The sequence below is a fragment of the Chrysochloris asiatica genome, unplaced genomic scaffold, assembly GCF_000296735.1.
Source record: "Chrysochloris asiatica unplaced genomic scaffold, ChrAsi1.0 scaffold00168, whole genome shotgun sequence".
NCBI lineage: Eukaryota > Metazoa > Chordata > Mammalia > Afrosoricida > Chrysochloridae > Chrysochloris > Chrysochloris asiatica.
In genome coordinates, this window is record NW_006408686.1 from 5289380 (window position 1) to 5317307 (window position 27928).

The 27928-nt window shown below is 50.3% G+C and overlaps 2 protein-coding genes across 5 annotated transcripts; both read left to right on the forward strand.

The window, feature by feature from the left end:
- The first annotated feature begins 86 nt into the window (after nt 1-86).
- FBL (fibrillarin) lies at nt 87-17831 on the forward strand. Its single transcript, XM_006871526.1, has 10 exons — nt 87-203; nt 5859-5886; nt 12850-13026; nt 13131-13232; nt 13315-13409; nt 14339-14509; nt 15221-15353; nt 16233-16345; nt 17494-17639; nt 17732-17831. Exons 1-10 carry the CDS (start codon nt 87-89, stop codon nt 17754-17756), a joined length of 1107 nt encoding a protein of 368 aa, XP_006871588.1. The 3' UTR covers nt 17757-17831.
- Nucleotides 17832-18100: 269 nt separating this feature from the next.
- Nucleotides 18101-26169, forward strand: DYRK1B (dual-specificity tyrosine-(Y)-phosphorylation regulated kinase 1B). Of its 4 annotated transcripts, XM_006871430.1 has the most exons (12): nt 18101-18277; nt 20343-20506; nt 21358-21477; nt 21579-21767; nt 22177-22324; nt 23061-23347; nt 23959-24105; nt 24192-24332; nt 24630-24665; nt 24750-24945; nt 25232-25338; nt 25436-26169. In XM_006871430.1, the coding sequence occupies exons 2-12, from the start codon at nt 20444-20446 to the stop codon at nt 25805-25807; spliced, it is 1806 nt and encodes a 601-aa protein (XP_006871492.1). In that variant the 5' UTR covers nt 18101-18277; nt 20343-20443; the 3' UTR covers nt 25808-26169. The 4 variants fall into 4 exon arrangements, with proteins under 4 accessions (XP_006871492.1, XP_006871491.1, XP_006871493.1 ...); XM_006871429.1 differs by having other exon boundaries at nt 24630-24945; XM_006871431.1 differs by lacking the exon at nt 24630-24665.
- The last annotated feature ends 1759 nt before the right edge of the window (nt 26170-27928 follow it).

Below are 27928 nucleotides of genomic sequence, written 5' to 3' on the forward strand. Positions count from 1 at the left end.
CATGATGAATAGTTGTTGGGGGGTGTGAGGTGATGGATGGACAAAGAGATGGATTGGTGGATTGGGAGAAGGGTAGGCTGGGAAATATGAAGACAGGGATTTGCATCGGGATCCACCTGCTCACTGTCCAACTGGCCCTGAGGGAGACGGCTCATCCCACTAGCAAGCCATTACTCTGGGACCTCCTGACAGCACCGATCAAGGCGCAGTCTTCTTTCTCACTGCACTCTTCCCAACAGACTATGCCTTTGAACCACCAAAGATAGCTTTCACAGCAAAAATTTACCATCCAAACATAAACAGTAATGGAAGTATGTGTATTGATAGCCTGAGGTCACAGTGGCCACCAGCTCAGACTGTATCAAAAGTTTGATTATCCATATGTTCTCTACTTTTTGATCCTGATCCAGATGACCCCTTAGTACCAGAGAGTGGCCAAATCTATAAATCAGGCAAAGAAACTACAATGACATGCAAGAGAATGAACTCAGAAATATGCAATGTAAATTCAAAAAAAGTTTTTTTCATATGTACCAGTTGTTGTTAGGTGCCATTGAGTCAATTCTAACCCATAGCGACCCTGCATAGGGTTTCCAAGGAGAAACTTGTGAGCTTGAACCACCAGTGTGCCGTTCAAACAACTTTGCAGTCTGAGACATTAGCCCACAGCACCACACCAGGACTCTTATGTACCAGAGTATGGTCAAATCTAGGGTTCCTTTTTTTTCTCTCAATATTAGCAGTAAATTGAGCATTATGTACAGTTTCCGTGTACTATTAAACGCTTTGATTTTTACTCGTTTTAAATGTGTTTCTGAAGCAAGACAAAACAAACTTCATAAAACACCCATAAGACTGCATTTATCATTTTGTATGCATTAAGAAAGACATTTATTATGGGGGTTTTTAAGATATTTGAACATCTGCATCTTCAACTTGCAACATCTACAATGCAGCTGAAAAGCAACCAAATTATTTTTTGCTGAAATCAAGTGTTTTTACATGAAAAATACTGTATGTCATCAGTTTTATAAATCCGCCTTCAGATTTCATTTTTTGTTAGCTCACTTTATAATTCGCACCTTTTTTGCTGTATAGACAGAATACTTTCTATTTACCATGTGTGTCCACTCATTATTTTTTTCTCCTGTGAACAGTATTGAGGAAACTCAGCAGCTACTAATTAAATGAGTTAACTGTCTGTCTTCCTTGTCTGAAGATATTCTGTAGATTAATCAATGATTTCTTAAGCCTGAAATGATCTTTACACTGTAATTCTCAATATGCTGATTTTGGAGAAACACTTGTTTTAATTTTGGTTGACTTGACTTAGCTTTATTGCAATGTGAATTCATTGCACTGCTAAATAGGAAGATGTGTAACTTTTATCTGTTGCTGATCACGTTTGAACTTTTTTCTGTATAGGCAATATTATATTAACACCTTTTACAGATCTTAATGTAGCTTTTTCCATATAAGTAAAATGCTTTTTCTACTAAAAAAAAAAAACCCAAAAACCTAAAAAAACTAAAAAAAATAATGATAAAGAGCAGGCTTACTGGTCAGACAGAGACTGATGGAACTGAAGATGTACCTTTAGTCACCCATCAGACCTGGGACTGAACTCACCCCCTAGTTCAACTTTCAGCCAAGCTAGACTACAAGGTGAACAATAACACTAGGGAGGTACACATTTCAGAATAACCAACATTTTGATATCAAAAGAGCAGTATTTTCCTGAGAACAAAGTTCAAGGAGGAATGGAAATGGGCAATGCCAGGAGGAAGCGGGTTACGTGATGTTCCATTACAATCAATGACTTGAAACAAAATGTGTATGAATTATTTTATGGAGAACTGATGTGCTCTGTAAACCGTCACCCAATTCACAAAGAGTTCAAATAAAGTAAAAGTGAACAGAGACTCCAGGGACCTTTGAGACAACAGCAAAAGATCCAACATTCATATCACTGGAGTCCCAGAAAGAGAGAAAAAGGTGGGACTGAAAGAGTGTTCAGAGAAATAACCACTAAAAGCTTCCCCAAATTTTGTAAATTTAACCCCACCCACCCATACACACACATCAGCAAATCTAAAACAGCAGAGTGAACTCCAAACAGAAGAAATCCAACCACATCATTTGATGTTGTTAATGCTGTCGTGTCAATTCTAACTCATAGTGACTCTGTATCGGCTTACCAAAGAGCAACTGGTGGGTTTGAACCGCAGACCTTGTGGTCCACAGTCCAGTGCTGATCCTATAGTGCCACACTAGGAGTTCACTACATCACACGCACACTTAGATTTTGAAAACTAACACACAGAAAAAAAAATCTTGAAACCAGACATTCAGAAATTAAGCATTAGGGGACCAACCATTTGAATGACAGATTTCTTATCAGAAATAAAAAAGGAAACTAGGAGAAAGTGATATAATATATTTTCAAATGTTTAAATCAAAGAGCTGCAAACAATGTATTCTATACCTGGGGAAACTGTCCTTCAGGAATGAAGGAGCAGCAAAAACATTCTCAAATGAAAGAAAATGAAAAGAAGTTGTCCCTAGCAGATCTACCCTTAAAGATTGGCTAAGGAAAATTTCTCAAACAAAAGGGAAATGATAAAAGAATACTGGAGCATCAGGAAGGAAGAAGAAACAATTCCAAGAGCAGAAAAATTGGTACATACAATAGACTAGGAAGATAAAAGAATTCTAAATGTCTATGCACCAAACAACAATGATTCAAATACATGAAGCAAAACCTGACTAGAGTTGATACAAGAACAAGCAAGTTGTTCACTGGGAAGCCATCAAGGCAAGCAACCAAGCCCCTTCAGGACAACCCACCCCCCCAAGACTGAAACTCAAAGGGAATACATGAGCAGGCATGTAAGCTTGCTGGTGACCACATTGGTCTACTAGTGAGAGGAAGTAGGGGCGGGGGAAGCAGCAATGAGGAGGTGGGCTGAACCTGACCAAGTTACATAGACCCCCATCGACCTGGAGTATGGTGACAGCTGGCTGGCCTGAAGTACGGTGAGACCTGTACAAGGACATGGCCATGGAGGGCTAGAGCTGAGAGTGGAGCGTCCAACTGATACGAAGTGAGGGGATATGTACAAGGGCGCCCAAACTTGCAGATAGTGCCCATTGGACCTAGCTTCAATGGCTGAATGTTCAGAACCTGACTAGATGAAGGAAAAGTGGGGGCTTTTTTTTTTTTTTTTTTTTTTAAAGAAAACAAGTGTAAAACTCTACAGTCTGATGAGCTTGACCTATACTTATGGATATTTGTTGTTGTTGTTGTTAGGTGCCATTGAGTCAGTACTGACTCATAGTGACCTTATGCACAGCAGAAGGAAACACTGCCCAATCCTGGGCCAACTTCATTACTGTTGTCACGCTTGAGTCCATCGATGCTGCCACTTGGCCAATCCATCTCATTGGGAGTCTTCCTCTTTTTCTCTCACCCTCCACATTTATAAATTTCTCCTTACAATTTCCTTGACAATCTTATGAAAATATTACTCCAATAGTTTCTATCCCTCTTTCTTGTTGTAAATTCCTCCAAAGCACTTACCGTCTGCTAGACATGGAGTCTGGCGTTCTGGTGTGGAGCTGTGGGCTAATGCCCTCGACTGCAAAATCAGCTTGAACCACAAGGTCAGTGGTTCATGCTCACCAGCTGCTCCTGGGAAACCCTATACAGGGTCGCTATGAGCACTAACTTCACTTATCTATGCCAAAAAATGTGGAAGACAACTATCTGGCCAACTGATTGGGAGAGATCCATATTTGTGCCCATTCCAAAGAGAGGTGACCCAGTGGAATGAGGAAATCATCGAACAATATCTTTGATATCCCATGCGAGTAAAGTTTTACTAAAGGTAATACAGAAATGGCTACAAGCATACATTGACAGAGAACTTCCAGAGGTTCAAGCCGGATTCAAAAGAGGACTTGGAATAAGGGATATCATTGCTGACGTCAGATGGATCTCTGCTGAAAGCAGAGAATACCAGAAAGATGTTTGCCTGTGTTTTATTGACTATGCAAAGGCCTTCGATTGTGTGGATCATGACAAGCTATGGACAACATTGCAAAGTATGAGTATCCCGGAACACTTAACAGTGCTCATGAGAAACCTGTGCACCGATGGAGAGATAGGTGTTTAAACAGAACATGGGAACATCAAAAGGTTTAAAATTAGGAAAGGTGTGCGCCAGGGTTGTATTCTTTCACCATACTTATTCAACATGTATGCTGAGCAAATAATCCGAGAAGCTGGGTTATAATGAAGAAAAACGTGGCATCAGGATTGGAGGAAGACTCATTAACAACCTGCCGTATACAGATGATGCAACCTTGCTTGCTGAAAGTGAAGAGGACTTAAAATACTGATGAAGATCAAAGACCACAGCTTTCAGTATGGTTTGTATATCTCAGTGTAAAGAAAACAAAAATCCTCACCACTGGACCAATAAACAACATTCTTATCAATGGAGTAAAGACTGAAGTTGTCAAGGACTTTGTTCTTCTTGGATCAGCCATCAACACTCATGGAAGCAGCAGCCAAGAAATCAAAGGACATATTGCATTAGGCAAATCTGTTGCACAAGACCTTTTCAAAGTGTTGAAGAGCAAAGATGTCAGCTTGAGGACTAAGGTACACCTCATCCAAGCTATGGTATTTTCAATAACCTCACATGCATGTGAAAGTTGGACAGTAACTAAGGAAGATGGTAGAAAAATTGATGCATTTGAGTTACAGTGTTGGAGGAGAATATTGAAAGTACCATGGGCTGCCAACAGAACAAACAGATCTGTGCTGGAAAAGGTACAGTCAGAGTGCTCCTTGGAGGCCAGGATGGCCAGACTTAGTTTCTCATACTTCCAACATATTGTCAAGAAGGACCAGTCACTGGAGAGGGATATCATGTTCGGTAAGGTGGAGGGTCAGAGAAAAAGAGGAAGAACCCCAGAGAGATGGATTGGCAAAGTGACAGCATCAATGGGCTCAAGCGTGGCAACAATTGTGAGGTTTGCCCAGGAACGGACAGTGTTTCGTTCTGTTGTGCACAGGGTCTCTGTGGGTCGGTACAGACTCACCGCACCTAACAAGATGGGCACTAAACAACAATAACAGCTGTGAAGTCCAGGTGTAATACTGTAGGATAAGCACTTGACCTCAAGGTCGGTTTGAACCGCAAGGTTGGTGGTTCAAACTCACTAGCTGCTCCAATGAGTCGGAACCGAACTGACGGCATTTAACCACAACAGAACCATCCCTGGTATATACAAGGATCATAATAAATTGTTTTCGAGTATATGAATGGGAACTCAGCGCCGGCGCTGTTTTTGAGGGTGGAAATTGGTTAAGAAAGGCATTCTGGGTGTCGAGAGAAACCTTAGGGTGTTAGCTGTTGTTGTTACGTGCCGTCGAGTCGGTTCCGACCCATAGGGACCCTGTATAGGGCTTCCGAGGAGCGGCTGGTTAGCTTGAACTGCTGATCTTGCGGTTCAAACCGACTTTGCAGCCCAGAGCATTATAGAGGAAAGGAGACGACGGCACAGTAAGAACCCCATATTAAGGTATCAGCCAAACGGCGGGATGAAGCTTGTTTAGTGAAGTGATTACAAGCAAAGGCTTAGCGAGAGCAGTGAGGGCGCTGTCGCGAGAAGCCAGGGGAACGGCCGCCCAGTGCGCGCGCGCCGGGCTTCAAGCGTAGTCGAGGTTCGAGGGGGGCGGGACAGCGTGTTTGCGTCACGCACCGTCCGTCGTCCCGCGCCTGCGCTCCTTTCCACGTGCGAAAGCCGGAGACTCGTGGAGTCGGGGGTCGCCACAGACTTCGGAGTAGCGCAGTTCCGCGCTCATCATGAGGCCAGGTGTGTACTGAGGTTGGGGTAGGATTCAGGGGCTAGGGCTGGGCCAAAATCGGGGTGTCTGGCCGGATTGGGGGCGGGGCCTTGCCTTGGGACAGGAGTTTTGAACCTACAATCTGGTCTTGGGTTCTGGTTTCTCCTAGGATCGATTTGACCCTTAAGGGCAGGTTCTTGGGGGAGGCAGGAACGGGGTTCCTGAACGGGAATTTGCCTCAAACGAGCCATCTTTAGGCGTCCAAGATATTGGGCCGGGAGCGCTAAGTGACTCAGTTCGGTACCAGACATCCGAGATCTTAGTTCGCTCGAAGCTTGGTATGGCAGGCCTTTCGTTTGCCTTCCGTGTCACTGCCGCTACCTCTTGTCCCCCAACCCGGCTTCTCGGTGAGGACCGTGAGTAGAGGAGTGCTCTCGGCTCCGCTTGGTAGTTAGTGTACGGCTGGATCTGACTCACTTTGCCGCTCTCTTCGCGGGAGCGTGGGCCCGGGGATGGAGTGGAGATCGTGGGCCTGGTGAGTCCCAACTCCGCTGTGAGATAGAACTCAAGCTCAAGACTGGTGGGAGGGACAGGAACGGAATCTAATCACCGGGAATGAATGGTTTTATTCATACTCCTTTCCCGGAATTCTGACGAACCTACCCCGGGTTTCTCCCGATGGTATGGTGGGAGTCCTGGCTTTGACAGCAGACGGTATCAGCCCTGGCTCTGCTTCCTAATCTAGTTCTTAGTCTACTTGGCGTGACCTTGGGCTAGTGTGTTTATCTCACTAAGCCTCAGTTTCCCCATCAATAAAATGGCGCCATATACTATTAAGTGAGGAAAACCCACGCACAGCTGTCAAGTCAGTTCAATTCATAGTAACCCTGTAGGACAGAGTTGTGCTGCTCCGAGGGCTTCCGAGGCTGCAACTATTTAGGAGAGCAGCAGACGGCTTCTTCATTTCGCCTGTCGTCGGGTTCAGGCTGCCAACCTTTTCAGTTCGCGGTCCAGCGCTTCACCCACTGCGCCACCAGGCCTCCTTGATGAAATGAGACCATTTAAACTGAAATCGACATCTAATAGCTCAATGTTGGTGTATTGCTTTTCATTGTTATTCTCAAAGGGTACAAAATTAAGGTTTTTCCGGGTGTCTCCGGCTCTTGCTCCCCTCCCCTGAGGCCTCCTACCTCGCATCCTCTCCGCGCCCCTCACACCCTCCCCCCATGAGAGATTTTGTTTCGCTGGGTATGGGAAATCTGCCACGCTTGACCAAAAGGGCCTGTTTGTGTCTTCCTTTTGTTTTGTTTTTAGTTTTATTATGGAGTGAAAGTTTGCAGAGCAGATAACCAGTTTTACATGCAATAAATCATCTACTTTATTGCATGTAAAACTGGTTTCATTAAGATGGCTGCAATTCCCTTCATGTACCATCAGTAAACAGTAACAGTATTGACCTTCATTCATTGTAACTCTTGCATTTATGTGCCTTCAGCTACTTCATCTTTTCTCTGGCAACTTCCCTCTTGTATGTTGCCTTCCCTACTGCCCAAGTTAACATGTGTCTACCTTTATTAAGAACCCTGGTGTAGGTTTCCACTCATATCTACTTTATATACGGTTTCCATGGAGTCCTGGTGTGGCGCTGTGGGTTAATGCGCCAGACTGCATAGCCGTTTGAACTGCAAGGTTGGCGGTTCAAGCTCACCAGCGGCTCCTTAGAAACCCTATACAGGGTTGCTATGGGTTGGAATCGACTCGACAGCACTTAACAACAAGGGGCAACTGGTGGATTTGAACTGCTGGCCTTGTTGTTTGCAGTTCAGTGGTGACCCTACAGCACCACACCAGGAGTCCATCTTCTCTCTAGCCCATGAGTAATTTTCCCTTCCCTCCCACCCAGGGTAACCATCATAAAAGGTTTCTTTTATCAAGAAAACCTTTTAACAGCAGTGATATTATACAGTGTTTGTCCTTTTATGACTGACCCCTACGAGATGGGTTGACACGGTGGCAGCAGCAATGGGCTTAAACATAGCAACAATTATGAGGTTGGAGCAGAACCAGGCAGTGTTTCATTCTGTTGTTTATAGGGCCACTGTAGGTCAATACCAACTCAACGGCCCCTGACAACAATTTCACTCAGCATAATGCCCTCCACGTTTGAAACTACCAGCTGTTCTGCAGGAGAAAGAGGAGGCTTTCTGCTCCTGTAAAGATTTACAGCCTCGGAAACCCGGTACAGGGTCGCTGTGAGTCGGAACCGACTCCACGGTACATCACCACCACCACCACCAGTGTCCTCCAGGTTCGCCCATGCTGTGTGAGGGGTTTCACAGATTCATCGTTATGCACCTGCATTACATGGTTTTCCATTGTGGACTATTTGTTAAGCATATGTTTTCCTTTTTGGGGTGGAGGGGTGGAGATGGTGCCATCTGCGAAGGGGGTTGTGGGTCCATGGTCCCCTCCCGCGCTCCTTTTCACAGTGTTTGGGGATCTCCTGGTGAAGTGAGATGGGGCCTAGCTAGTCTAGGTACCTCTGATTCTGGCTTGCCTACAGGCATCTTGTCACATTAGATGGTGAGCACACTTTCTTCCCTATTGTGTAGTAGGACGTGAAGTTGTCAGGAGCTAGCACTTTAGTAAGAATTTTAGTCTGAGTGAGAGGGAAGCCTTTAGAAAACTTCATGCAGGAGCAAGATAGAGTCTGATTTGCTTTTATTAAGGGGATCTATCGGAGGAGTCATGGTGTGGCGCTGTGGGTTAATGTGTCAGACTGCAGTCATTTGAACTGCAAGGTTGGTAGTTCAAGCTCACCAGCTGCTCCTTGGAAACCCTATACAGGGTCGCTATGGGGTCGGAACTGACTCGACAGCCCTTAACAACAACAAAAAATCTTACTTCTAGGGGTCCTGATGTGGCGCTGTAGGATAAGCACTGGACTGCTAACCACAAGGTCGGCAATTCAAACCCACCAGCCACTCCTCGGAAACCCTATATAGCAGGGGCAGGGAATGTCCAGCTGGCCCGTGGGCTGTATTATTTTTAAAGACTATCAACTCGGTTTTGACTCATTGAGACCCTGTATAGGGTTTCCAAGCAACTGGTGGTTTTGAATTGCTGATCCTGTGTTTCGCAGTCCATTGCTGATCCTACAGCACCACACCAGGAGTCCATGGGCTGTATAAATTTTGGAATCCTTTGGTCTGGCCTTGCTAAGACAGACACAATTTCAGCCTTCACATTTGTGGTCGTCATTCATGAAGTACCTTCGAGTAAATGTTTGACCAGATGGAGCAGGCTAACTTTGAAGTTGATAATTTTGTATGGCCCTCAGAGATGTTGTAAATATCCAAATGACCCTTGGCAGAAAAAAGGGTCCCCACCTCTGCTATATAGGGGCGATAGGACTCAGAACTGACTCTCCGGCACTTAGCATTTTGCTTGTGTGGAAAGAGACATTAAGAGGGTCCAAGGAAACCTATACAGGTCACTATGGGTTGGAACTGACTCCATGACACTTAACAAGAGTAGAAGTAGGCCCCTCAGTGGGGAGGTTGTTGCTGTACTACCCCTGAAGGAGACCAGGGTGACTTGAATGAGAGTCGAGAGCGTTAGTGGGCGTGGAATGTATTTTGAAGGTAGAGCCAACAGATTGGGTGTTGGATGTGGGAAGAATTGAGGACAGCTAAGGGTTTGGGCCTGGATAGCTGAAAGGATGGAGTTGCTATCTGTAAAAATGGGGAAGGAGAGCTCATCTAAAATTAATGGGTCTATGGGATCCTCCCCACCCCCACACACACACCAAAAAAACCCCAATTTCCAGAAGCATGTGTACACATGAATTTTTCTGAAGTGTGGGTGCTTTCAGCACATTTTCCTAAGAGTTCCAGGATTGGAAATGAGTTAAGATTCACAGCTTCGTGTGCAAGCCCATGTTTCTCAGGTTCATCAAGCCTGGGTCAGGATCCAGGACTCACAGTAACTTCTCTGACTGTGTGTACTTTGCCTACTGTTCTGGGTCATTGAATGGGATGATGACCCCTGCCCACCTGCATGGGACACATGAGCTGTTGGAGGGGAAGGACAAGGGCTGTTCTGCCTACCATGCCATCATCCCCTGCTTTCTGAACGAGCAGACAGGGTGCTCTCTGTCCACGAGGAGTCCGTTTCTGTAACATAGATGGAGTCCCACTTTGTGCCAGGCATTGTGCAGGTAGAGGGGTCTAGAGGTCAGGGATGTATATAACCTTTAATCAGAGACCAAGCCCAAGCCATGCAGGTGTCTGCAGGAAGGAGGCAGCAAAGATGAAAAGGCACAGAATGAGCTGCCTTGGGCTTCTCCTGCTGAGGAGGGAAGGCTGTCTGGAGGAAGAGCATAGGGTCAAAGTTCTCAGGCCAATTAAATCTGAATCTCCAGGATGATTTCAGTGATTGCTCCAGAGTGAGAACCGCTGGTGGTCAGGGAAAGGAATGTGCGTTTCATATGGGATGGAAATGACGAGAGAGATTTGGGCTGCAGAGTGAGGCAATCTTCTTACTTGCTATTTTAAAAAAGATCAGTGTTTCTAGACAGCTATGTGGACAGTAGACTGTAGGGGACGTAGAAGATTAAAAAGTAAACTATCTTGTAGTTATCAAAGATTTTACAGTTTTCATCCTTAATTGCATTAAGATGCATGGAACATATTTATAAGGGTGTGAACATAATGCATTTTTACAAGAGGTTCCTTGTTTTTAAGTGCCATCCAGTCTGTGGCACCCTCATTATTGAATGGTGTTGATCAATGGAGATCGTTTTTAATGTTTACTGGAGTCCTGGTGTGGTGCTGTAGGATAAGCACTGGGCTGCTTACTGCAAGGTCTGCAGTTCAAACCCATTAGCCGCTCCTTGGAAACTACACAGGGTTGCTTTGAGTCAGAACCGACTTGATGGCACTTAACAACAACAACAATTGCCATATTAAGGAGCCCTAGTGGTACAGTGGATTTCTGTGATGGCTGCTAACCTCAGAGTCTGCAGTTCAAACCCGCCAGCTGCACCAGGGGAGAAAGATGAGGTTGACAGTCTTCAAACCCTGAAGGAGCAGTTTACTGTGTCCTGTGGGGTTGCTAGCTAGGAGTTGGAATCAACTCAGCTACAGTGGGGGTTTGAGTTGGTTTCCAAATAACCACACTATTGTTCTACAACTTATATGGTTCATGAGCTGTTGAAATGAAAAACTGTCTTTGAGGTTCCTCAGAGAAAGGTCCAAAACTGAATTTTTTGGCACCTGGACATTTCTGTTCAAACACTGTTTTATAGCTTATTTTCTGTAGTGTTGAAAATAAAGTTTCATTGAATTTTTCTTTTCATTTCAAGCTTTGTTGACAAGCCCTAACATGCGTCTAAGTCACTGTGTGTCCTTAGCCCCTTAAAGGACAGTTTTAACTTGTTTGCTTCCCTCCCCCAACCCAGAGTTGGGAGGGATTTCTGCAAACAGGGCGATGAGTTCAGTTTGGGCTTGGGGACTCTGCTGCCACAAGGCATGCAGGCAGTGTACCTCCTTCTTCAAGCAACCCCAAGACGAACCGCAGCTAGGCCCTCCCTGCCCTCTCCGAGATGGAGTGGTACAGTGGCTACAACAGTGGGCTCAAACCTAACAGCAGTTGGGAGGATGATGCCGGACCGGGCAGGGTTTGGTTCTGATTGGGAACCAACTTGACAGCACCGAAACCCAACATGGACTCCCTACGGCGTTAATGCGCTTGGCTGCAAGTCTAAAGAGTGGAGGTTTGAGTCCATTCACAAGTATTTGCAAAGAAAGCCTGGCAGTTGACTTCCAAACTATCAACTATTGAGAAGCCTGTGAGCACAGCTCAGTTCTGATAGTCCTGCGGTCACCCTGAGTCAGAATGTCTGTGTTCTCTTCCCTTCTCCTAAGCCCATAATACCTCCATCCCAATAATTAGCACCGTCATGAATTCCGTATTCATTGTTTCCTTCCCTCGTGTTTTGTTTTTATTTAGCACATACTTGTGTACACCAGCACTGCGTGGCACTGGTTCATTTCAGTTCCTTGGTAATTTAGTTGTAGTTCACCAAGTTCATTTTGGGAGCACAGTAACTGTGATACAGCACGGGACGGTGAACCACAAGGTTGGCAGTTCGAGCTCACCAGCTGCTCCTTGGGAGAAAGATGAAGCTTTCTGCTCCCATAAAGATGTACTGCCTCAGAAACCCTATATGGGGTCACTATGAGTCAGAATTGACTCCCAGTGGTACCTAATGAGAACAGACCGCAAGTTCATTTTAGAGCTCTGGTAGCATGGTGGTTAAGCACGGAAGGGCCAGTTCTTCCATTCCCCAGTAGAAAGACAAGAATGTCTACTTCCAACCTCGGAAACTCCATGCAGCAGTTCTGCTCTGTCCTTTAGGGTCACTGTGAGTCCGAGTCGGCTTGATGACGGCAGGTTCCCGTTCATTTTCATTGTTAGTGATCCTGTGTTGGATGTGGTTTTCTGGGACTTGGTTTTTGGTTTGTTTTTTTTCCCGTTAGACACGAGTGTAAAGTTTACCCTGCTGTGCATAGCTGTAGATCATGCTCCCACTGTTGGCTGTACTTAGCCCACATCTTGTTGAGCCATTCTACCAGTGGGTATTTGGGTTGGCCCAGTTTTTCTTCTGTGGATATTTCTGGGAGTCCTGGTGTGGCACCATAGAATAAGGACTGGACTACTACCACAAGGTCAGCGGTTCCAACCCACCAGCACTTCCTTGGAAACTCTATACAGGGTCACTGTGAGTCCGAGTCGACCGCACTTAACAACAATATGTACATATGAGAAGACTTTAAAAGTTCGTGGGAAAATGGAATGAAAAGACAATGGGGTTCTTTGCAGTCCCCTTGTAAACACCCATTTTCCTGGGGTCTCTTCTCAGTGGAATTCTAGGTATGGGATTTGTTAACTTTCAGCTACATCACCTGTTCCTTTTTTTTTAACCATAGGTTTCAGTCCCCGAGGGGGTGGCTTCAGAGGCCGAGGCGGGTTTGGCGACCGAGGTGGCTTTGGGGGTGACCGTGGTGGCCGCGGTGGCCGAGGAGGCTTTGGCGGAGGCTTTGGTGGAGGCCGAGGTCGAGGAGGTGGCGGCGGCTTCAGGGGCCGTGGTCGAGGAGGAGGACGAGGTGGTGAGTAAGGTTGGCTAGTGTGATGGCATTGCTTGTGCTCCAGGGAGCAGGGTGGGAAGAGACTGGGGGCCTCCCTCTCTCACTGTGTCTCTCTCCTATAGGTGGAGGAGGGTTCCAGTCTGGCAACCGGGGTCGTGGGAGGGGAGGAAAACGAGGAAACCCATCTGGGAAGAATGTGATGGTGGAACCTCATCGGCATGAGGGTGAGTGAAAAAGGAGGGGACTGGCTGATGGGTGGGGTGCAGCGTGGCCCCAGTCCTCACCTCCTTCTGATCCTGCACCCAGGTGTTTTCATTTGCCGCGGAAAGGAAGATGCGCTGGTCACCAAGAATCTGGTCCCTGGAGAATCGGTGTATGGAGAAAAGCGAGTCTCCATTTCGGTGAGATGTGGGGTCCTGCTGATGTAACCTGCAGTCGGGTCTCCCTGCTTCTATTTCACACTCACAAAGCCAGGTGTCTTGTTTGCATTGGAGGCCAGGGGCTATTCTTAATACATGAGTCAGGTGTTGTTAATACAAGTGCCTTCTGTGACTCTCCATTGCCATCCGGTTAGAGTCTGGAGTCGCCCTTTGGCCTTGTATGGTCTCATCTCCTCCCACCATCCCCTGACTGGGGAGGACCCTGTAACCAGCTGACCCTGCTGCTCCCTGGCCTGCAGTGCTCTTCCCACAGCTCTGGGTGAGGCTGCCTCTTACTGTTCACCTCTGGCCTGGTCACCTTGTCTTATTGATAGGGGCCTTACTGTCCCATGTCATTCCCTCTCCTGTCTGAGGGCTTCTCACCAGCTTCCCCCTTTCCTGAAATGGTTTTTCCCACCTCCTTCAGGGCTAACTCAGACATTTCCCACTCGGTTTGTCCTTGGCCAGGCCACTGTTTCTTGTTTTCACTCTTCCCTCACCCTATTTCCCACACTTCATGTCTACCTAGCTTTGTCCTTTCCGTACCACCTGTCACCATTGCACTGTGCCCTGTGTTTCAGGGATCTTTGTCATGTTCATGGTTTAATCCCTAGTGCCGGTTGGGGTCTGGCACATGGCACAGTAAATGTTTATTGAATGGTTTTGTAGACCTTAATGTTACCTGACACGGTCTTGTGTGTGTCTGTGTTTATGGCCTACGGCCATCCTCTCTTCCCTGAGTCATTAAATTCCACCGTCACATGTGGCATGGATGGCCAATGCCATGGACCCACACTCATCACTTGCACTGTAATTGAATGTCCAGTCCTTTTCAAGGTTCCAGGGTAAGGGGACTGGGATCTTGAAGAAGAGTCTAGCATGGATTCCCACTCCCGTCTCTCCTGGTCCAGGAGGGAGAGGACAAAATTGAGTACCGTGCCTGGAACCCTTTCCGCTCAAAGCTGGCAGCAGCGATCCTGGGTGGCGTGGACCAGATCCACATCAAGCCAGGGGCTAAGGTGCTCTACCTTGGAGCTGCCTCAGGCACCACTGTCTCCCACGTCTCTGACATTGTAGGCCAGGTAAGTGGGGAAAGGGGAGCATGAGAAATGAGTAACAGCAGCTGGTGGGGTGGGTGGAGGGACCCACACTACCACCGTGGAGTTAGGCATGACTGCTTCCCTGCACTGTGGCATAGTGCCGGGCACTGCATTCTGGAAGTGCCCATGGGTGGAAGAGGCTGCTTGAATTGGATGACCACCAGAGCCTCATTCTGCCCCACTCCTGGGTTCTTGGCCTTGCAAGGGGAAGGGGCCTGTGTGGTCAGGTGATCAGAGTTACAGGCTGCAGAGCTGGGAGTACAGATAGCAGTGAATTGGTTGCTGTCTTTGAAAGTTCATGCCCCCCAAATCAGAAACCTAGTTGGTTCTATCAGTGACTTCTCTTGAATTGTTTAGAATGGGAATTCTGATGTTGATGGGCCACTTTTCTGTGTGTTGAGACCCCCACCTGGAGGGCACATGTGCACCTGACAGCATGGCTCCTGCTCCACTACCTGGTTACGGATTGCGCAATGTGCTGATCTGCTTGCATGTTACATAGCCCTTGGACTTCAGTTTACCCACCTATAAAATGGACGTGACAACAACAGTCACTTGTCATACATGATAACAGTAGTCATTTAATGGTGGAGTTTGGTTTTGGAGATTTGCAGAAATGTTGCACCTAGTATATGGTTGGTAAATAGGAGCTCAGTACATGAGAACCTACTGTTACTGCTTGATTTGCTCTAGGATGGTCTAGTTTATGCAGTCGAGTTCTCCCATCGTTCTGGCCGTGACCTCATTAACCTGGCCAAGAAGAGGACCAACATAATCCCTGTCATTGAAGACGCAAGGCATCCGCACAAATACCGAATGCTCATCGGTGAGGCATCTGGAGAGGTCGGGGTGGGGTAGGAGCCAGGTAGTCTGCCGGAGACTGAGACCTGAATCGGATAAAGCTGGGTTAGTAGGCCTCTTTAAGTCCATGGGAATGACAAGGGAAGGTGAGATTGTAGGGATGGTGGCCTAGCTTCACGGTCTGGCACTTTCGCTCTCTGAAGGTCCCCATCTTGTCCTTCATCTTTTCTTCCCTCCTTCCCCCAAAACTTTTTATATGGGCCTGGCCCAGAGTGGCCCAATGTGAATATCAATGATTTAGTTTAAAAAACTCAGGAGCTTAATTGGGTATCTGCTTTTCTTGCTTTTAAGAGCCCATTTTCATTACACCACCTTTTTAGTGTTTTTGTGTTTCGTTTTGTATTTTTAATCACACTAGTGTGTAAAAACAGAACCTTTTCATTTCACTGGTTTTTTCTGTTTTGCTCCCCATACTACCATCATACCATACCCCATCCTGCAACTTGTTTTCAGTGACAATACTGCAGACACTTCTTGCTGTCAGTACTTACCTTTACTTGCTTGTTTTGATGACGTGTCTGTCTCCACCCCCAGACCCTGGAGCGACTCGAGGGCAGGGTCCGGGTCTGACTCGTCTCTGTGTCCCCCACACCCAGCCGGGGCTGGCCACAGAGTAGGTGGCAACTATGATTTACAAGAGTAGTCAATAAGTGATGTTGGCTGTGGGTTCTGGACCCACCTTGGGGTTGATAAGGGTTGTGGGGGAGGGCATTAGGGAGAGGGTGAGACTGGAGGCAGGGAAACTGCCCAAAACTTGCTAGTAATGGGAACAGGTCCCGTGGGGCAGCTGGGAAGCTCTCTGGTGGACTTGATTTTGAATAACTACCATTCCCCATCTCCCTAGCAATGGTGGACGTGATCTTTGCTGACGTGGCCCAGCCTGACCAGACGCGAATTGTGGCCCTGAATGCCCATACGTTCCTACGTAATGGAGGGCACTTTGTGATTTCTATTAAGGTAACAGCCTTATGGGAGTCTTAAGCTGGGTAGGGGAATCCCCAGGCGTATCTTACCTGTGTCTTGACAAGCAGCCAGTCCAATAGATTTCTTTCCAGTCTTTTTTAGGGTACAAGTAAGGACTGAATGTATCAGTCTGTGTGAAGTGCTTAGAAACAGAGCCTGGTATAGAATCAACACTAGATGAATCTAAATGCTAAGTGCATTTTAAGGAGCTCTGGTAGCATAGTGGATGCATATTGGGCTGCTAACCTCATGGTCAGTAGTTCAAAAATACCAGCTGTTCCTCAGAAGAAAGATGAGGCTTTCTGCTCCCGTAAAGATTTACAACCTCGGAAACCCTGAATGAGGTCACTGGTGTGGTGTGATGGTGGTACATCACACCACCACCACCAAGTGCATTCTAAGAAACTTTCTTTTGAAAGACTGAGAATTCTACGAGAGTTTGCTTTTTCCTACTTTTTGTCATTCCCGGCTGCATGATTACTCTTATTTTAAAAGAACAACAAAAGCCTGGATATAAAATGTAAAACTGTTGACTTGTAGATAAAATTTCCTAGTCCAAATTCAAACTAAGTAAGAGTTCAGTGTAACTTTATCCCACATTTTAAAAACCCTGCTGTAAACACAAAAAAGAAGAAATCCAAACCAGTTGTCATTGACCCCGACTTCCGACTGATGGTGACCGCACGTGTTTCAGAGTAGAACTGCACTCCATAGGTTCTCTGTGTTCAGTTCTGACCCATATGGTTTCCAAGGAGCATGATGGGTTTGAACCACTAACCTTGCAGTTCAAACAGATTTTGCAGTCCAGTGCTTTATTGCTGTTGTTGTTATGTGCCATGGACAGGGTTTCCGAGGCTGTAAATCTGTACTGGAGTGGAAAGCCTCGTCTTTCTCCCAGGGAACAGCTGGTAGTTTTGAAATGCTAACCCTGAGATTCGCAGCCAGATTTGTAACTACTGCTACCAGAGCTCCTTTTTATTGCTGTTGTTGTGAAGTGCTGTTGAGTTGGTTCCGACCCACAGCGACCCCATATAGGGTTTTTAAGGAGCAGTTGGTGGGCTTGAACCGCCGACCTTACACAACACAAAAGGGGGATAAGGGCCCTGAGGCTAGCTGCCGACTTGAATCCTGCCCTCCTGCAGGCCAACTGCATTGACTCCACGGCCTCAGCTGAGGCAGTATTTGCTTCTGAAGTGAAGAAGATGCAGCAGGAGAACATGAAGCCCCAGGAGCAGTTGACCCTGGAGCCATATGAAAGGGACCACGCTGTGGTGGTGGGTGTGTACAGGTGAGCGCAGAGCCCTGCCCGCTGCCCTTGATCTGTCTCACTACTTGTGGGGACAGGCTATGACTCCCCATCTCCTCTCTTCCTCTCAACAGGCCACCCCCCAAAGTGAAGAACTGAAGCCTAATGACGTCTGGATTGTGAGATTTTGTTGTTGCTGTTGCACGTGTGTTTTTCTATTAAAAGACTCATTCGGTCACTTCAGTCTGCTGTTGGTTGCTTTGCGGCTCCTGCTGTTGACAATTTGTGGCGCATGCGCCCTGGTCAACTTACGGAAGGCGTTGTAATGCTCATCTGATCACACTGCGCATGTTCCATTTCCAGCTGCCCACTTCTGGTTTGCAGCCGTAACCGGAATTCAGCTTTTAGGTGTGGCAGACGGGCCACTGCGCATGTCTGCAGGTAGTGCCCATAGCGCATGCGCACAGTGCTTCTCTGGGTCACGTGAAGGGGAGCGGATTGGGGGGGTGGGGGCGGAGTTCAGGGAAGGGGGGCCGGTTTGTTGTGGTCGCCATTTTGCTGGTTGCATTACTGGGTAATCGCGGCCCTGACTCGCTGCGTCCTCCGGATACCTTCCGCCAGTGGGCAGGTCTGAGCTCGGGCTTCCCGAGCAACCTGAGTCCCCTTGCCCGCGCCCTCAGGTAACAACGACGACGGGGTGGCGGGTGGAGTGGCACGAGTTGGCTGGGAGGGGGAAGGGCGAGACCCGCCCTGACTGCCCGTGTCGCCGCGAGACTGAGCACGAGGGAGGACGACACAGAGGAAAAGGAGGGGGAGGCGGGCAGGTGCGGGCAGTGCCTGGCTATTCATAGTCGGATTCCTGGAAGGGGCCGAACCCCTGGGAGCAGCCATGGGAGGGAAGTTGGGAAGGGGTAGCCAGGGCCCTGCTCCCGCCCTTTGTTTGGGCTCGGCTCCGCCGGCTGCATCGTCGTCGCCTAGCAACAACTGCCCTGAGTTCTGATTGGCTGGACTTTTGGCAACAGTGGCCAATGGTACGGTTGTTGCCATGGCAGGGTGCGGACTGCCAAACTCAGTCTTGCCCCGCCTGCCTGGTGTCCGCAGGCCAGGGCGGGCCTCTAGGGTGGGGGCAGGACGCGCCAGGTCCCTAGGGGGGTAGGGGGGGGAGGAGACGGGCGGACGCGTGGGGCGGGGCCGGTGAGGTGAGGGTTAACCCGCCCTTCCCCCCCTGTCCACCTGCTTTCCCTTCCCCCCTGCGTGCCCCGGGCTGACCCTCGTCCCTTCCTCTCCCCGCCCCTGGCGGCGGCTGCTGTTGTCACCCACCGGGCCGCCTGTCCCGCTTGCCCTCCCCGCCGCGGGGCCTGCCGGGCCGCCCGGGCCAGGGACAGGCGGCCGCCTCCTCACTGCCACCACCACCGCCGCCATGCTGGCCGTCCGCCCGCCCCACTGGGGGCCCCATCGCGCTCCAGCCCCCCGTGGGTCACGCGCCAGTCCTGACCCGGGTAGGGGTTGGAGGGTGGGAGAGACAGTCGTGGTGTTGGAGGGCCCTGGGAAAGAAGTTGTTTGGAGGGGGAACTGTCCGGGAGGGAGTCTTCAAGAGAGCAGGGGTTGTCGTGGAGTAGCAAGGCCTGAGATAGGAGAAAAGCATCTGACATGGTTAGACCTTGGGAGAGGGACTCGGGTGTGTGGGACCCTGGGGGACTCCCTGTTTGGGGACTTTGGAGATAGGGACCGCCTAAGAATGTGCACCATTGTGGGATGACCCTAACGTACAGCGAGGTTACTGAGAAGGGGTCTGTCTGGTGAGAATATGGGAGAGGGGGATTCATTGTCAGGGACAGAAGGAAGATCATTGTAAGCCAGGGTAAAGAGTGGGCTTTGATGGGGAAGGGGGAGTTAAGGGGGGAGAGTTCTGAGGTGGTGTGGAAGAACTGGGATGTGGTATAGGGAGACCACCTGGACCAATGTTTCTGGGCTTGGGGGCGCTTGACAGAGGGAAACAGTCTTGGCAGAAATAGGGTCTGCTGAGAAAGGGGTGTCTGGTGATCTGCCATGGAGGAGGACGCTTTGGGATTAGAGTACCCCAGATAACCTTGGTGTAGTCAAGAGAACCTCAGCGGGCCCTGGTGTGGATTTGAGGGTTCTGCAAAGAACAGGGCTGTGATTTGGAGATCTTGGGACTCAGGATCTCAGGATCTCAGGTGTGGTTTAGGAGGACCTTCGTGTTCTCTGGATTGGGGGAGTTGCAGGGAAGGGTCGATTAGTAGTGAACAGTGAAGGAAGGCTTGGTGATATGGAATGAGATTCTCATGTGCAAGGAAGACTACAGAGGGGCAGGGTCTGGTGATGGGGACCCTGGAGAAGGCCCCAAGTAGAAATGGGAAGAATGACCCCTGCTCCCCTTACTGTCTCTTCTGTCTTCTCTTTGCCTATTAGTGGTTTCTTGTCTTCCTTCCCCCTGCTGCCGACCTGTTCTTGCACTGCTTCCCATGGTTTTGTTTTCTGTGTCCTTGTCATTCATTATCCCACCTCATTCATTTCTGTGGTGGTCATTTGTTCATGACCTCTGTTGTACCACCCACTTTTCACGTGCCTACTCCTTTTTGTCCTTTCTCTTCATTGCCACCTGCTGCTCTGCACCCATTTCTTCATCCCTCAGTGCTATCTTACTGATGTCTACCTCTTTTTTTGTTTGGCCCTGTCCCACACATCCCCTTGTTAAATGTTGTTTCTCCTGCCTGCTATCAGGTCTCAGCGGCGGTGGCAGCCGAGGTGCAGGATGCGAGAAGGCGCCCCCCGGCCGGGCTCCCGCTCCAGGCCTCACTCCCCTGCGGCCCTCTGAGCCCACCATGGCCGTCCCACCAGGCCATGGTCCCTTCTCTGGCTTCCCAGGGCCCCAGGAGCACCCACAGGTATGCATTTGGCTGGTTCCTCACATGCCTGGGGTCAGAAGATGCTGGGGAGAAAAGAGTCTCAGGGCAATGTAAAAGGCATTGGGATTTAAAAATCTCAGTCCAGATCTCCACTGATAGTCAAATTTATTTCCATTCCCTAAGTTTCCATTTTCTTATCTGTAAAATGGGGCTGATACAGATAGGTGCTTCACAGGAGTTTTGAGGATTTCACAAATTAAAGGACTATACTGAGAAAAAAATCCTGAGTGAAAGAACCCAAGGGAGTGGGTGGAGAGGAGGGCAGAGGCTGAAGGTTTGGGGACCTTCGGCAGTGGGGGGTATAGGCTAAAGGTCTCCCAGGGAGTTGAGGCTCTAGAACATAGAGCTTGAGCAGGACAGGGGATATCCAGGATTCAGATTCAAGAATCTTGGGGTGAAAGCTAGACACAGATGCTCAGTGGGTAGATGAAAGGCCCCAAGGGATGAAAGTAAAGCAAAATGTGGGTAAAAGAGGATCTAGAGGTGGGATATCCAGATATAGGGACTCCGATCGAAGGACTGGTGGACAGAGGCCAGAATTCCTCTAAGACCTGTCCCACTGATTCAAAAAGCAATGTAGTTATGGGGTGAAAGGTCAGGGGTAAATATTTCATTCACTTCACAAATCTCCCATGGTGTGCCAAGCCCTGCTCAAAGCACTGTGGTTACAGGAAGAATAAGAATTTATATTCTAGTTGGGGGGGAGAGGGGACACTGATCAGATCAATTTGTGATTGTTTGAGGCCAGCCACCCATCTAGTTCTCCCCCTGGAGGTCAGAAATGAAGGACTTCCCCTGTTCTCAGTACCCACCCAACACCCTACTCACAGGTATTGCCTGATGTGCGGCTACTGCCTCGGAGGCTGCCCCTGGCCTTCCGGGACGCGACCTCGGCCCCACTGCGCAAACTCTCTGTGGACCTTATCAAGACCTACAAGCACATCAACGAGGTAGGCAGAGATGTTGGCCCCCAGGCAGGGAGCCGGGGAGGTCCTGGCCATGGGTAGAGGTGGCGCCCTGATTCTCATCTTCTGGTCACCTGACTGGACAGGTATACTATGCGAAGAAGAAGCGGCGGGCCCAACAGGTTCCGCCCCAGGACTCGAGCACCAAGAAGGAGAAGAAGGTCCTGAACCACGGTTATGATGATGACAACCATGACTACATTGTGCGCAGCGGCGAGCGCTGGCTCGAGCGCTATGAGATTGACTCCCTCATTGGCAAGGGCTCTTTCGGCCAGGTGCGGGACGCCCACCCCCACCCCAGGGATTGGCACATGGGTGGGTACCTGATGATGTGGATCCACATACTCATTGGCAAGGGCTCTTTCAGCCAAATGTGGGACAGCCGCCCCCACCCCAGGGACTGGCACATGGTTACCTGCTGACGTGGATCCATATACTGCTGGGGACCAGTCACTGCATTTCCATGTGCCTCAGTTTCCTTTCCTATAAACCAGTGCAGATAACTGACCTCACTACTTCAAGTAGTTGTGAATTTCACCTCAAGTGGGTTTATACCATGCCTGACCCGATAGTAAGCACTCACATGTGAATTCGCATTTATTTTAGTGTTACTGGTGGGTCTCCTTGGAGGGAGCAGAGTGGCCCGTCCCTTTCCCCACCTTGTGACATGGCCTGCCCCAGCAGGTTGTGAAAGCCTATGACCATCAGACCCAGGAACTGGTGGCCATCAAAATCATCAAGAACAAAAAGGCCTTCCTGACCCAGGCCCAGATCGAGCTTCGGCTGCTGGAACTGATGAACCAGCACGACACGGAGATGAAGTACTACATAGGTGAGGCCCCCATGAGGGCCTGCCCCCGGGGCTGGTGTGGGTCTGTGCTGCTGATTCCTGTCACCTGCTGCTAGCCTGATTTTCCACTTCACCTTCATGTGCTAATAATGGTCAAAGTTCACTGTGTGTTCACTTAGGGCCAGGCTCTGTTGTAAGGTCTTTACAAAAAGGGGAGGGACAGTTGTGGGTCACATTTTGGCAAGGAAGAAACTGAAGAATCCGAGGGGGGGGGGGGGGGCTGTCAGGTAGCATTTGACCAGGCAGTCCTCTCTGGAGCTTTTACTCCTCAAGTCTCTGCATCTGGTTTTCCTCCCGCCCTGATGCACTTCTCTGAGAGAAAAAAAAGCAAGTGGATTTTAAAATTGTGTATTTCTTCTCAAAGGAAGTGTTCGTTTGTCCTTGCAGTAAAGAGACACTCAGTAACCCTTGCCACAACCTCGAATACCACTGAGACTAAAACAATGCTATAAAATTAACGAGCAAGTGTAGGGTGGCCTTAAGACCTACCTCTTGGAAACTGGTTTAGTCAGAAGGTTTGACAGACTTGAAAAGGGATGGACTTATTGTGTGATTCAAATTATATGCCACATAAAAACCACCCAGCGAGCAAGGCCCTACCCCAGAGGCCTCCACAGTTAGCCTGCGTCCAGCATCTCCCCTGTGACTGTGTGGCCCCGGTCACCCACAGCCCTCTCTGAGCCGGAGTTCTTCCCTGTCGGCCCTTTCCCCTCTGCAGTACACCTGAAGCGGCACTTCATGTTCCGGAACCACCTGTGCCTGGTGTTCGAGCTGCTTTCCTACAACCTGTACGACCTCCTGCGCAACACGCACTTCCGGGGTGTCTCGCTTAACCTGACCCGGAAGTTGGCGCAGCAGCTCTGCACGGCGCTGCTCTTCCTAGCCACACCGGAGCTCAGCATCATTCACTGCGACCTCAAGCCCGAGAACATCCTGCTGTGCAACCCAAAGCGCAGCGCCATCAAGATTGTGGACTTCGGCAGCTCCTGCCAGCTTGGCCAGCGGGTGCGGGAGGGCTTAGGGGCGGGGCTAGTGGGCGGGGCCAACCGGGGCTGCGGGCCTGCCTTGAGGGTGGGGAAGGGAGGGACTGGGCTAGTTAGGTAGTCAGGTATGACCTGAGGGTTTGTGCTGTGGGTAGGGGATTGAGGTGGTTAAGTGCTGGCCCTGTACAGGGTTTCCGAGGCTGTAAATCTTTACAGGAGCAGAAAGGCTCATCTCTCTCCCACGGAGCAGCTGGTAGTTTCGAACTGCTAACGTTGCAGTTCACAGCTCGATTTGTAACCACTACACTACCAGCTGTTCCGTCGCTATGAGTCGGAACCGACTCCACGGCACACAACACTAGGGTATAGAGGCTTTACAAGGCTGGGGAATCCTGCCTCTGGTGACTGGAGGGGCCCGGGGTCAGAGTAGGCAGAAAAGACTGGTGGGTTGCTGAAGCTGGAACTAGGGGTGCCAGGGAAGTTTATGCTGAGGAAAAGTTTCAGAGGCTCCTGTCCCAAGGTTTAGGCAGCAGCAGCTATGACCTCAGGCAGTCTCTGCTAACTGGGGGAAGTTAGTGGGACAGCAGGATTGAGGTTACTGACACTTACCTCCATGCCTCCCTACCCTCTCAGATCTACCAGTATATTCAGAGCCGCTTCTACCGTTCCCCCGAGGTGCTCCTGGGCACGCCCTACGATTTGGCCATTGACATGTGGTCTCTGGGCTGCATCCTGGTGGAGATGCACACTGGAGAGCCCCTCTTCAGTGGCTCCAATGAGGTAGGACCCTGGGCCAGGGGGAATGGCAGCAGAGGGTTGGGAGCCTGGCTGGCCTGAGACCCCTGACCACCTGTGTGTCCTCTCAGGTGGACCAGATGAACCGGATCGTGGAGGTGCTAGGCATCCCGCCGGCCCCCATGCTGGACCAGGCACCCAAGGCTCGAAAGTACTTTGAGCGGCTGCCTGGGGGTGGCTGGACCCTACGAAGGACAAAGGAACTCAGGAAGGTGCGGCCCTCGCCCTGTGCCCCTCCCACCCTGGGTGGCCCCTCACTCTCTCACACTTGGGGCTCCTCTCCCTGCTGCCTCTCCCTTGTGTCTTCCTCTCTCCCCTCGCCCCTTGTCTGTCCTTTCCTTCCTCTGCTCCCCACCTCACCCCAATTCGCCTGCCCATCCCGCACCTCTTCTTAGCTTTGCTTTCTCCACTTTTCCTCCTGTGCCTCTGTTTCCCCATGTGTGTCTCCCTGCCCCTCCCGCCCACTGACGGCCACTCTCTTGCCCCCCCTCCCACCCCCTCCCTGCCAGGATTACCAGGGCCCCGGGACACGGCGGCTGCAGGAGGTGCTGGGCGTGCAGACGGGCGGGCCCGGGGGCCGGCGGGCGGGGGAGCCGGGCCACAGCCCCGCCGACTACCTCCGCTTCCAGGACCTGGTGCTGCGCATGCTGGAGTATGAGCCGGCCGCCCGCATCAGCCCACTGGGGGCCCTGCAGCACGGCTTCTTCCGCCGCACGGCCGACGAGGCCACCAACACGGGGCCGGCAGGCAGCAGTGCCTCCACCTCGCCCGCGCCCCTCGACACCTGCCCCTCCTCCAGCACCGCCAGCTCCATCTCCAGCTCTGGTGGGTGCCCAGCGCCCCAGTGGGGTAGAATAGGGATGGGAGAGCTGCCCTTCACCCAGGGCTTTGAAACTGTTTGATCCTTGCCCCCAGCATGCGTAACTGACTGGGCCTGGCTTGACCTCTGAAACTGAGTGTGAGCTCATACTCCCTGAAACTGATTCTAACGAAAGACACCAAATCGCAAAACTGGATCTTTTTTCATCTTTGGATCTGGGCCCTGAATCCAGTTCAGCTGCTGAAAACCAGCTGCACCTCTCCTTACCTGAGGTCTTTCTCTCCTTCCCAGGAGGTTCAAGTGGTTCCTCCAATGACAACCGGGCCTACCGATACAGCAACCGATACTGTGGGGGCCCTGGGCCCCCTATCACTGACTGTGAGATGAACAGCCCCCAGGTATACTGGGGCCTTGGGGACTGTGGAAATGGATGATGGGGGACTTGGGTCTTCGGCACCTGGGTCTCCATCATCCACTGCCTCTTTACTCTTTTAGGTCCCGCCCTCCCAGCCGCTGCGCCCCTGGGCAGGGGGTGATGTGCCCCACAAGTCACACCAAGCCCCTGCCTCCACCTCATCACTGCCGGGAGCCGGGGCTCAGCCACCCCCTCAACCCCGATGCCTTGCCCGTCCCCCGTCACCAACCTCGCCACCACCCCCGGAGCTGATGGATGTGAGCCTGGTGGGCGGCCCTCCGGACTGCTCCCCACCCCACCCAGCACCTGCCCCCCAGCACCCAGCTGCCTCAGCCCTCCGGACTCGGATGACAGGAGGTCGTCCACCCCTCCCACCCCCCGATGACCCTGCCGCTCTGGGACCTCGTCTGGGCCTCCGTGGTGTACCCCAGAGCACGGCAGCCAGCTCATGACCCTGTCCCCTCCCTGGGGCCCCCCCTGAAGCCATACCCCCCATCTGGGGCCCTGGGCTCCCATCCTCATCTCTCCCCTCGACTGGGATTGCTGCTACCAGCTGGGGTGGGTGAGGCCTGCACTGACTGGGGCCTGGGGCAGGGGGTCGAGGGAGAGGGGTTTGGCCAAACCCTCCCCACTAAGGACTGGACCCGTGGCCCCCTCCCCCTTGTTTTCTATTTATTGTACCAAAGACAGTTGTGGTCTGCTGGGGGTGAGGGGAGACCCTCCTCACCCCAGGACCCTAGGAGGGGGTGGGGGCAGGTGGGGGGAGATGGCCTTGCTCCTCCTTGCTGTACCCCCAGTAAAAAGCTTTCTCACATGCCTGCCTGAGCGTTTGCAGGGCCTTGGCTCCCCTCATCTGGCCCATGGGAGGGGAATGGTATTTGTGGGGAGGGTCTGCAGGAAGAGCTTCATGGCACATGAACAGCTTTTCTGGGGGAGTGAGGGCTGTTGGCCTAGACAGGGCCACAAAATCCTACACGGATTCCTGGAGATCCTGGCCTACATTTGCTCTTTACATATCACAAACAGACCCTGAAAGGTCTCAGAAGCATCCTATTCTGCCCTGAATTCAAATCTTCACAGGCGGGGGTCCTTTGGGACAGACAGACTCCTGGAGGTGCTGTCTGTGCAAGGCAGGCCTTATTGGTCCCACCTGGGCAGTAGGCAGGTAGTAGGTACAGACATTCCTCCAAAGACATGCCTTGTGGAACTAATGTGGGGCAAAGCGTTTTTAAGTTTCCCACTCAAAAAGGTCAACGGGGAGGGGGGGGTTCCAGGTAAGTGGTCTTTTTGTCCGTTTCCATGGCAACTTGGAAACCAGTTCTTCCAACTGGCCAATCGAGCTGCTTGTCAGCTGGCGCGCCGCTTCCTGGCAAATGCGATCCACGTAGCAATTTCTTTATTCTAACCTCCGCCCCCCGCTCCCACCCGGTTTGTTATGAAACTACAAAGACCAGAATTCTTTTGTTCACGTTGGGGGAGGATGAGCTTTTATACAGCCAATCGGCAGTCTGTCAACACCCGGATGTTTGATCCTGGTAAAGGAAAAGGCAGTGACTATAGATAGGGCTTTGAACCTGATGTCGGCGGATAATTGAGTTTTTTAAAGCCGTTCAAAAGGTGGATCGCTGGGTGTTGGCGATCCAATACCTTCTGTGCTCTGCAGTTTCATAGCAGATAGTGGGCCCTGAGTCTCAAACGGACCCATCACAGGGCATCACTAAGCACTGTGCTTGGCCCGTCTCGTGCGTGACACGGGCCGTGTGTTTCCTATAGGCGGCAACGCGGAACGCCATGGGAGCTGAGAGAAAGAACAGAGGAAGATGGCGTGTCTGAGCTGGGACTTGAAGACTGAAGGATGGTTGGGGGAGTGGCTGGCGGTAGTGGAATGGTTTGTGTGATGAGAAAGAGCCAGGTGTAAGCATGTGAGCTGCGGTTGATCTGCTGTGGGTGAAGATGATTTGGAAATTCTGCATGAGGTAGATGGGGAGGATTTGGATCCTGGATTTTGTCCTTAGGAGCCATGGGAGGGTTTCCAGAAAGGAAGGAACATGGCTCAATTTGCTGCCATATGGGGATGGATTGATGGGAAAGACTGGGATCTTGAGATCCCAGCGTAATGACAGGACAAGAGGTGGAGCTGGACCCAGGCAAGGGAGAGAGACATTCACGAAACTGAGTGGACAGACCATGGGCCTGAAAGGTTTTGAGAAAGGGGGAGAAGGGCTGAAGAAACTATCCCCAGCACATAAAACCAATACCCTCTGCCATCAAGTCCATTCCTACTCATAGCAACTCAGCAAAATTGCCCTATAGAGTTTCCAAGGTCATAATCTTGAAAGCACAGAGCATGATCTCAGGACATTGCAGATGCTCAAGGGAAAAATGCTTTTCAATGAATATTCCTATGGGATGGGTATCATATTATTCTCCCTTTTGTAGATGAGGATTTTGAAGATAGAAGATAAAGGAACTTACCCAAGATCACATAGTTGAGAAGTAGGTGGCTGAGAATTTGTGTGAGAACCCATAGTTTAACAACATACAAGATGAACCTTGAGACATCAGAGGCCAAA